Genomic DNA, 11653 nt, shown 5'->3' on the forward strand with positions numbered 1-11653 from the left:
GTGAAGCAGGGAATGGTCGTAGATCACACGCAGGTCGTTTGTGAGGCGGCTGGTTCTGACGTTCATGTGCGTGAAACAAAAGCTACTTATTTTCGGAGTTAAAATATTTAAAGTTTATAGTATAACTATTGTTTAACGTATTTTATACTTCATTTTATACCCATGTATAATACTCAAATACCCCGATGAAAATGAACCATGCTTTACTATAGTAAAAGTGTAGTAACCATGTTTCTTTTGTTGGACTGATACAGTTAACATCTGTACAACCACAGTACTACTACAAATAAGTCAGTTTGGTTAAATATAACTTTAATTAGGGTTAAACATTTGAATTCTTACACTTACAGGGAACTACACTGCGACCAAAATGGTTCAATTTTTAATTGGTCATAAATGTATCACTGATTATTTTTGTACCTATGTTTTAGGCAATATGCTATGATTTACTGTGAGCATTTATTAAAACAGAAATGTGTATTTTAATAATACGTTTTATAACGTGCTCTGAGCATTCAACACATCAAGTTGGCTTCAGCCCCGCGACCGTTACTTAGATTAAAACGTAGGGTAGAGTGGGGTAAAACGCCCCCCAAGGTGGGGTAAAATGCCCCCTTTCTTACCAACCAGTTTGCTTCATAGATCAACAGCAAAATTAACAGACAATAGTTTTTAATCTCTAAACGTAAAAGGCAAGTACACTGTTAAAAAAATCTGTAGAAATTACTGTATTATTGGCAGCTACTTGCCAGTAACTTACTGTAGATTTAAATTGATCTTATTTACTGGCAACAGTTTGCTCAAAGTTAAATGAACATTAAACATTAACAAGTCTTTATCTTTACAGAATAAAACTAAAATAACAGCCTCATGCAAAGCATTCTGGGAACCAAAATCTGAAGGAAAAAAACAGAAAAAGGTTGATGAAGATTTCTGGTTAATCCTCTTCTCTTAAAATATGTCGCTGGTGTCAGCTTCTCCATAGAGATTTGTATATCCCCGTTATCAACGTAGTGCATAGCAACAGTAAAAATGTATCTCCACTACTTTTAGTGATCATTTTGGGAAAAACAGGTGGGGGGCGTTTTACCCCACTCTACCCTACCATTGTATCAGTGCTGCGCGAGCTCTCTCTCTCTCTCTCTCACACAAACACGGACGCACGCACACAGAGAGAGAGAAGATAATTGTAAAATGAAAATTGACGGGCTATATTGTTCTTGCTTGTTTGTTTTTTTTCTGTCAAAATGTCAGAAAGCATTATTAGGCCTATTTTAGGGGGGCTGAAGCTACCCCAAAATGTTCCTAAGCCCCCCTAAATGATAATAAGAACAACAATAACAATTCGATTTATCAATAACCGTATCCTCATTCATATTTAGACGCAACAAATGATATATTTCGAGCTACAAAAAAAAAAAAAGCTGAAAAGTCGGAAGTTGGACAGACGCTCAGACACTTTTCACACGCTCTCAGGCCACACATCCATTTTCTCACGCACAGAAAAATCGCGCAGCAAAGAGGACACGGAGACCAACAGACTAGACAGAGCTGGTTAATATAAAAGAATCTCAACTGAGATCTCAACGGTCAGATTCTGTCAATTTTATTACGAAATTCAAACAATAAATACCGTTTTGGCGTTTGTAAATGTTACGTGACAGATCGCTAGCGCACGTGAACCAATCATCTAGTTAAAAAAACACGAACACTGTTGAAAGATGCAGTTGTAGGCTACAACTTACCGAAATGTATATTCCTCATACATAATATCGATCAATCAGTGTTTTTTTTTTTTATCAGCGAAGAGGTCAATAACATAGCTGGAGAACAAGTAGTTGGCAAGAAAAAAAGAGCTAGAGAGTATTTAGCTAAATATGTGTTCTATATTACATATTTATTATATTTTTACTTATATCATTAAATAAAGTTGTTATTATAATAAAAAAACGCATTATATTTAATTTGAGTTATTTTTAACCTTAAATAATAGCCTACTACCAGCTGATAGGGCTGTCTGTATGTTTACAGCATTACGTGAGTTGTTTTTTTCTTAAGAATTAACGCCTATCTTGAGTAGCCTACCTAATATTTATCCAAATGAGTCAATAGTAAATCAAATCACAATAATTGAATTGAAATAATAAAAATGTGTAGCTTACCAGAAATTGTAGGCTACCATGCACCATAAAATGTACATATAATTTTACACTTATGCTATAGCCTACTAAAGCCTGAAATGGGCACTTTTTGTGACAGCAACCCTATAATTTGTTATCAAAGATGTGGCTTAACTTCAAAATCAGTATTCTTATGATTGCTCTGAAAATTTCTGACGAAGTTCAACAAACATTAAATTACTTATTCATAAACTAAAAAAAAAAAAAAAAAAAGTAGGTGTGACGGGGTTGAAGATGGTAACGGGGTTGAAGAGACAAATACAGCTAAACATATACATAGTGAATTTGAGTAAAAAACAACTGTAAGATTTTCTATAAATGCAAGTTACAAATACCCTGGGGGCTAAGTGTGTGTGTGTGTGTGTGTGTGTGTGTGTGTGTGTGTGTGTGTGTGTGTGTGTGTGTGTGTGTGTGTGTGTGTGTGTGTGTGTGTGTGTGTGTGTGTGTGTGTGTGAACAAGCTCCATGTTGCATGTGTGACATTTTTCAGATTTATGCCAGTTTAGTTGATTTTATTTGCCAATTTCTATAAAAATGCTCTCTGTTCCAGTGACATACATGTGTGTGTTTGTGTGTGTATGAGATAGAAAGTTCGTTCCACTTTGGGTTTATGCTCTAGGACCAGACCTTCATTTAAATGTAATTTTTTTTAGATTTATGCCAGTTGTTTATTTTAATTGCCAATTTCTGTGAAAATGCTCTCTGTTGCAGTCACATACATCTGTGTGTGTGTGTGTGTGTGTGTGTGTGTGTGTGTGTGTGTGTGTGTGTGTGTGTGTGTGTGTGTGTGTGTGTGTGTGTGTGTGTGTGTGTGTGTGTGTGTGTGTGTGTGTGTGTGTGTGTGTGTGTGTGTGTGTGTGTGTGTGTGTGTGTGTGTGTGTGTGTGTGTGTGTGTGTGTGTGTGTGTGTGTGTGTGTGTGTGTGTGTGTGTGTGTGTGTGTGTGTGTGTGTGTGTGTGTGTGTGTGTGTGTGTGTGTGTGTGTGTGTGTGTGTATGAGATAGAAAGTTAGTTCTACTTTTTATTTATGCTCTAGGACCAGACCTTGGTTTATTTGTAGAATTTTTCAGATTTATAATGGATTTACTGTTATTTTTTTTGACAAACAAATTTTAAAAAAGTCATTTTTTTCATTTTCCCATTCATTTTCAATGTGGGGTCATTTTGACCCCAAAGACCTTAAAAGGTGAATTTTTTTTTACACACCTTTAGAACAACCAAATCAAGCCCAGTTTTTTTGTGCATGTTTAGATAGATTATTTAGGAAAAGTCACCAAGTTTCATGCCCCTGAGAAAACACTTGCTGTAGCTCTGTTACAAGATTTATTTACGGAGAAGAGAAAAACACCCGTAGTGTTTGGGTGCACCCGCATCCTAAATGTCTTTTTCATGTCACTGCGCCTGGAAAAAATGACTGCGTCGCTTCAATTATAAGCGCGCTTACCGCGCGCCTACATTTGAATGAACTTGAGCGCGAAAAAGACGCGATATGTGAACTGCCTCTTGGCGAGCGACTTCGATACTTTTTTGCTACTTTGTAATAACTTTCTGCGGCCAGCGTTTCTGGAAATGAACGAGGGTAAAATCTTTAAGACCTGACTAAATGAAATTTAAGACCGCGGATGAAAATCTGGCTGTTTTTAAGACGTTTTAAGGCCTTAAATTTAAAGTTCAGAATTTAAGAATTTTTAAGACATTAAGACCCCGCGGGAACCCTGTCCCTGTGCTGTTTAGTATCATATTTGGATACTGGAATAATAAATTAAGTAGCCTATCTTAATTGTACACAATGTTCCAGTTGTTTTTTTATTTATTAGTTATTGTTTTTTTTATTGTTTTCTAGGGTTTTCTTCATTTTAGACAAGTTGACCAATGCAATGCAATATAATGCATGTGTGTCCCATGTGTGACATTTTGCACACAGGTAAAGGTGCCCAATATCAGGCATTTCTAAAGTAAAAAAAATATATATATATAAAAAAAATTGGTTTTGGAAAATCTCTCTTTATTTGATTATCAGTAAATTTGTTTTCTATACAGAGATATCAATATCGGTATCGGCCATAACAGCAATATTAATATCGGTATCGGCCACAATTTTCACATCGGTGCATCACTACTTAAGAGTTCAGGAGTCTGCCCATCTGTGCCAACCATAGCATGTTGAAATCCATTTTGCACTTTTTTTGTGTACTGTATTTTCTATTGCAGTAAATCTATCCCAACCAATGTTAAAGAAAACAAAAACAAGGCGGCATGTTTAAAAGGCAAGGTTTAAAAGATGGCAAGTAAAATAAAAAGCACATCTGTATGCAATACAGTTTCATTATTGTTCATTATTATCCAGAGCGGCTTACTATAAATAATTTGTGCGACCAAATCATGTTTTGCGCCAGTAACTGAAAAAGTAAGTAGCGCAAGTGCCACCAGTGGAAAAGGTTAGTGTTCCCTGATTTAAAAACTGAGGGTGCATCTCCGCTGCTGCATCCAGCTGCCATGTTTACATCATCACCATCACCACAAAGCTCCTCCCTCCCGCACGCAATGGGTTGTGGGCAATATTAGCCGTTAGAGTGTGCATTGATCTGCACTTGGAATTCTAACCGGAAATAGTAGACCATCCGGGTATCTACTCATTTCCACATACTAAGATTTCGGACTTACTAATTCTAGTTTCGCATACCATTTAGGACGGATAGTATGCGAATTGGGACTCAGCTATTATTTTACTTCCATACATATGCACACTGTTCATCACGATTTAGGTTTAAATCGTATAAAAGTACAAAATAAAATAAAAGTAAACTGTCTTGAGTTTTGATGCCCACATATTCTTTTTCAAGAAATTACAGTGGCTGCAGCATTATTATAATAAAGAAACGGGCAAATATTAAATCACAAGTCGTTTGGCCAAAATTAAACATGTATTTGATCTGTTGTAAAGTGCAATAACACTAGGCTGCTGGCGCCCTCTGCGGGCATTTGTTATAATACATAATGTCTTATTTATATTGTGTATATTTTGTATTTTGACAGTGATGTTCTATGAAACCATATGACTACCTGCTTTTGATACTTTATTTGAAGTATATATTACTATAAGTATATAATATAATTTCCTTGTTGTTATGTATTTTAAGTCATTTTAAGAATATTTTTATTACCACACACAAAAAAAATCTGATTACTCGATTAATCATTAAAATAATCGACATATTACACGATTACCAAAACGATCACTTTTGACAGTCCTGCTAGAAAGTCTTGCGAGCATTTCATTTAGCCTTTTCTGACAACAAAGCGTCTTGTTAAACTTCACAGACTTCAATGAATGAGCGCCAAAATATTGTTTGTTAGAAATTAAGGTTTAAACATACATGTAACAGAAGTAATCACATTTCTTGAGAGCAGGAACAGTAAAGGCATTATTGTTGGTAAAGCCCATTAATGTAATATAATTACTATGTTCAGAAGAGTGAATCCTCAGAATGTGTGTTCCTCATACCTCATACGTTAACATTGTGGGGTTTTTTTATAATTTTTTTAGTCGTTTTAATTTCTGCTTTAAAATAGTAAGCAACCATTTAGATTTAGAATGTAATGTTTCACTGTAAAAAATTTGTAACACTCCCAAATCAAAAATTTCAATTGACCAATAACATCTAAATTTTTCAATTGGCCCAAGTGAAATTCTGTAAATTCTAAAATTAAATGTACAGATTTTCACTTGGGCCAATTGAAAAATTTAGATGTTATCGGTCAATAGCTTGTTTGCATATGACGTCACCTCACTGCGTTGCCATGGCGCGAAATGCAGATGGAGGGCAGGAAGTGATTTGCTACATTTAGAACCACTATAACTGAAGACAAACTCGTAACGTTACAGGCAAAATCTTTCAATTCAGTTGAAGAAAAAAAATAAATAAATAATAATCGCTCCTCTTCATAACGTAAGGATCACGTCCAACATATGTTTCGATTTTTTGTTGTATATTTCTCTTGTAATAGCGTCAAAAGTAGTCCAGTACGGACTTTCCGCCATCTCGTCCATTCCGCTCTTCACTTCCTGCCCTCCATCTGAATTCCGCGCGTCATCACAATCACGTGACTGCAAACCACCTATTGAAATTGTTGATTTGGGAGTGTTACAAATTTTTTACAGTGTTGTATTTTAACCCTTTATGCCAGGGTTCACCAATCTCGGTCCTGGAGGGCCGCTGTCCCTGCAGAGTTTAGCTCCAACCAGCTCCAACACACCTGTTTGAAAGTTTCTAGTATGCCTAGTGAGACCTTGATTAGCTGGTTCAGGTGTGTTTAATTGGGGTTGGAGCTAAACTCTGCAGGACAGCGGCCCTCCAGGACCGAGATTGGTGAACCCTGCTTTATGCTATTGATGTATAGCATAGCCTATATTCACTATATTTGTTTTCAAAGGCTTTATATTATACGTTGTATGTTAACCCTTTATGCTAATGATGTATAGCATAGCCTACATATTCACTATATTTGTTTTCAAAGGCTTTATATTATACGTTGTATGTTAACCCTTTATGCTAATGATGTATAGCATAGCCTATATTCACTATATTTGTTTTCAAAGGCTTTATATTATACGCTGTATGTTAACCCTTTATGCTAATGATGTATAGCATAACCTACATATTCACTATTTGTTTTCAAAGGCTTTATATTATACGTTGTTTGGAGGACAGCATTGGGCAGGATGTGAAATAACATTGTTTAAAATAATGGATTCAAATTAAAAAAATGTTTTATGTATGTATAATCATTTTTACAAATTTTCATCCGAGTAATCAAAAAAAAAAAAAAAAAAATCAATCTACAGATTAGTCAGTTGCAGCCCTTCTCCAACTCCATGCCACCCGCGATCTGACACAATGTCGAGTGAACCGTTATTGAAAGGGAACACGATCATTTTGATGCAATCAGAAAGTATTAAAATATTGTATTAACTTCTTGACATTGGCAATAAATCCACATTTAAAACAAACTATAGACCTTATTCAGAGCATCGCCATGACATGTATGAAAGCGAGGCTATGAGGGATAGACTAACCATGTTTTCAATAGCATCTGCTGTAAAAAGCTGTATAAAGCTCCTAGATCACTTATTTTCCACAGCTCATTTTTCCTGGAGTTTTTTTGTCAACTGAAACTTCCTCGAAAGATATGTTTGCAGTTTTCGGCAGCAGAACAATTAAAAAACAACTATGTTTACTGTTATTGAAATAACAGTACAACCCACTGAAGAGGTGCATGTCTATCCCTCACAGCCTCGCTTTCATTCCCGTTAAAAATCAAAGTTGGCGCTGCTGCTGTGGATAAGGTCTTTTGTAATGATAAAGGCCATTTATATGCGTTTACCTGCTGTATAAGATAAATATGTTCATTTAAATTGTGACCAACATTCCAAAATCATTATTGTGCACAAAGATGCATACATGTATAACTGATACATATAACTGTATTACCTTGTTGTAACTTGGAAACATCTTCCTTGTGATTTGACTCAACAGCACATGCTCCTGTTTGTTGTTTGTCTTCAAGGTGTTCACCAGTGTCTTCAAGTTCCTTGATTTCGAAAGTTTTTCAAGAATTAGTGGCATGCAAACTCCGGTCTGTCAAGACTAAATGAATAAATTTGACCAAATAAAACGCTACTTGTCTGCAACTCTGTCTAAATCGCTTTATTTGCAAAGAAAAAGTGGTGCTTACTTCATCCTCACTGGGGCAGTCCATTTTTCTTGTGAGTTGATTGAGACTCCTTTAAGAAATCTGCTGCAGATTTAATTACATATAAATATATGATTCAGTAGGGTGATTAAAATGGTGGCATCATTTCAAAATTACATTAATCTCACACTGTAAGAAGGAATTCGTAGTAAGTTGAAAAAAGTTAAAAAGCCTTTATTATATCCATGGCTTAAAGGGATAGTTCGGCCAAAAATGATATTTAACCCATGATTTACTCACCCTCAAGCCGTTCGAGATGCACATGTCAATCTTTTTTCAGACGAACACATTTTCAGTTATTTTAGAAAATGTCTCAGATCTTTCAGTGGTTAGAATGTGATGCTATGGGGTCCACCTCCTTCAGGTCCCAAAACGTGCATGCATCCTTCACAAAAGTAATCCATCCGGCTCCAGGGGGATAAACAAAGGCCTTCTGAGGGTAATCCGTGCGGTTTTGTCGTAAAAATATACATATTTAAAACTTTATAAACAAAAATATCTGGCTTCCGGCAACGGTCGACGCACGTTCACGGCAGATGGATGCCGGCGTATGACGTAGCGTTTGATTTAGCTATACTTCGTTCTACGTCACGACGCTTCCTACGCTATGACCTACGCTATGTCCCGTTGCCGGAAGCCGGATATTTTCGTTTTAAAGTTTAATTAAATATCTAATTTTAATTTACATTTTTTTTTATTTAAATTTAATTAAAATAAAGTTTTAAATATGTATATTTTTACGACAAAACCGCATGGATTACCCTCAGAAGGCCTTTGTTTATCCCCCTGGAGCCGGATGGATTACTTTTGTGAAGGATGCATGCACATTTTGGGACTTGAAGGAGGTGGACCCCATAGCCTCACATTCTAACCACTGAAAGATCTGAGACATTTTCTAAAATAACTGAAAATGTGTTCGTCTGAAAAAAGATTGACATATGCATCTCGAACGGCTTGAGGGTGAGTAAATCACGTATCAAATATCATTTTTGGCCGAACTATCCCTTTGAAGGGATACTCCACTTTTTTTGGAAATGTGTATGTGTGTAACAGACAACAGCTCAGGTTCATTTTTAACAGCAGTTAATTAGTCAAATTACAAACACCTGGGCACTCTGTGTAAGGAGACCTAAAGAGAGAGGAAAAAAAAGGAATTTACAGAGAGCATATCCAACACAATACACAGCCGAATCAAATAACACACACACAAAAAAGAAATATTTAAAAAATAAAAATAAAATAATAATAAAAAAAAAACACTACACCTATATCATAATTACCAATAAAAAAAAATGCACAAAATAATTTTGTATATATATTCAATAACTTCTTTTTTATAAAAAAAATTACATAAGTCGAAATACATTGGTATAGGCGTAGTGTTTTATTTATTTATTTATTTATTATTAATATTATTTATTATTATTTATTTTATTTTTGTGTGTGTGTGCGTGTTATTTGATTCAGCTGTGTATCGTGTTGATATGCTCTTTGTAAAAAAAAAAAAAAAAAAAAAAATTATCGTTAGGTCTCCTTACACAGAGTGACCAGGTGTTTGTAATCGACTAATTAACTAACGTTAATTAACCTGAGCTGTTGTCTGTCACACACACACCCTGACGAGGGCATGTAATGCGTAGGTGGATCTTTTACCTATTTTAATGTTTAAGCCATGAATATAATAAAGGCTTTTTAACTTTTTTCAACTTACTTCGAGTGCCTTGGAGTTCCTATGTTCTTAGAGCTTAATTATCCCAAACAACACCGAGATTTTATACCCTGAGCAGCACTTCTATGGCATTGTTTGCTATGATGAATCTCATACTGTATTTTGGATTTAAAGCTTTCTTAAAGGACAAGTTCGGTCCGTGGTCGTTTCTGATGAAATAGAACGGTTAAGATTGAAATTTGGACACATGCTGCTGGCCCGAGAATTTTCGGTTTGCTACTGTGGTAGCAGATTTCAATCTTAACCGTTCGATTTCATCAGAAACGATCTGAAAACAGGGCTTTAAGTGTGAAATACCGAACTTATCCTGTAATGATTTGGTAAATTTCTACTTGCAAACCATTTTACTGCTATAAAATGTGATGTAGCCCTATGTGAAATTTACAACCATAATTGTCAGAATCACGAAAAAGTGTTGTGTAATAAACACAACCACAAAAATTTCTTAAACGACAAATATAACTTAACCACCAGGGATAAATCAGTTGCCTACCTATCAAACAGTTTGAACTAGCTGGTAACGAAGATCGTTTTAAAACAGACCGCTATTCTTGCACTCGAATGAATTATTACGAGATTAACCAATTCTTGGTTTTCACAATAACAATTAACACTATAGGCAAATAAAGACGGTGATTCAGAAAATATCGATTATTACTTACAACAACTTATCCACTCGTTAAGTGGAGGAAAACCTCTGCATTTGAAAGTCGCAACTCCAGATCTTCTTTTGACGGGGCGGGAACTCTAACCCCATTTATAGCCTAACGCTACCCTAAAAAAGTGAGTGACTCAGCAGACTAAACCATTTAGGCAAGTCTATTTTGCGTGTATACCCTGTTAGTTTAAGCGCTTTAATAATGCTTACAATTGAATTTTCTCCTAATTAACCTAAGGTTTTACGCCTTAAATATGTGCAAAAACGCATCCACAACACATTTTCAGTGGTTTGGTCCTAACACTTAAAATGACACTTAAACGAGAAGGACTATGACTGTGAAACGGGAGCGACAAAAACCTTTTTTATGTTTGTGGGAGGGAGGAGACTGGCCAGTAATCAGTTTCAGGTGCAGGTGGCTAATCATATGATCAAGACCTAGCATAATGGTTGTTGTAGCAACAGATTGAGGTTTCTGCAGTTCTGGCGTGTGTTTGATGTTGAGCTCGACGTGCAGCCTCTGTAGGGGAGCGCGGGGCACAACGTAACACGGGGCTAGTTGTAACCACTAACCATAGACTGTAAAAGGGTTGTAACACGCTTGTTTTAAATACTTCCGCACATGCTTGCATGACGAAACTTTGTGTATTTACTAGTTGCCATATCAACACTATATACCCTTTCACTGATTATTTAAGAGGTTTTTATTCTCTGTCTGGGAAGAGGGGTAGACAGATATTTATCGCTGCGGTACCTTCAATGGGCTGACGGCCTGCTGGAATGCTGAATAACGTAGCCTAACTTTTATTAATCATGTTTGGGGATTGAGAGCTGAGATTGGGTAACTGCTGCTGCACTTGTAGCCTACTTTCGCTAAGGGCCAGACCAGCCACTGTTTCTTGTATATTTAAGTTTTATATTGTGGTTTATAGTTTTTCTTTTATTTGATATTGATGATTAATGTGATTATATTAAATATTGTTTCTCATTTGCTTTTTGTTTCTGTTGATCTCCTCTTTTTGTGTGTTACAGTGCTCAGTGACTTTGTAGCGTCCGGGTCTGCATCGACACTCCTTCGGTGGAGGTGATTTTGGTGGTGTGGCACTGGAGGTGGCTTAGTCAGCTTATATTTCCTACACTACATTTATATTATTATTATTATTATTATTTATTTATTTATTTATTTTTTATTAGATGTAGGCTACTGAGTAAGAGCGTAGAAAATGTAATAAAGTTTAAAAATGCCATGTGTGTAGTCATAAATATACATGGATGGAGGGTAAAACATCCATAGAACTGTTAATTGTTCATCTGTTTTAAACTAAATATTTAGTT

The 11653-nt window shown here is 35.7% G+C and overlaps 1 protein-coding gene across 3 annotated transcripts in view; it reads right to left on the reverse strand.

Annotated features, from left to right (window-relative positions):
• The window catches only part of LOC311287162 (interferon-induced very large GTPase 1-like), a 34240-nt gene extending 23582 nt beyond the window's left edge, over window positions 1-10658 (reverse strand). Inside the window, exons 1-4 of one of the 3 annotated variants that reach the window (XM_084403811.1) lie at window positions 10323-10634; window positions 9038-9060; window positions 7914-7973; window positions 7670-7769 (exon numbers count right to left, since the gene is read on the reverse strand). In XM_084403811.1, coding sequence (XP_084259937.1) covers window positions 7670-7769; window positions 7914-7937 — 124 coding nt within the window. In that variant the 5' untranslated portion in view covers window positions 7938-7973; window positions 9038-9060; window positions 10323-10634. Of the gene's footprint in view, window positions 1-7669; window positions 7770-7913; window positions 7977-9037; window positions 9061-10322 lie in introns of all 3 variants that reach the window. The other 2 variants (XM_084403810.1, XM_084403809.1) reach the window with 2 other exon arrangements.
• Between the last annotated feature and the right edge of the window lie 995 nt (window positions 10659-11653).

This window comes from Rutilus rutilus (genome assembly GCF_951802725.1).
Source record: "Rutilus rutilus genome assembly, chromosome: 3".
In the NCBI taxonomy this organism is placed as follows: Eukaryota; Metazoa; Chordata; class Actinopteri; order Cypriniformes; family Leuciscidae; genus Rutilus; species Rutilus rutilus.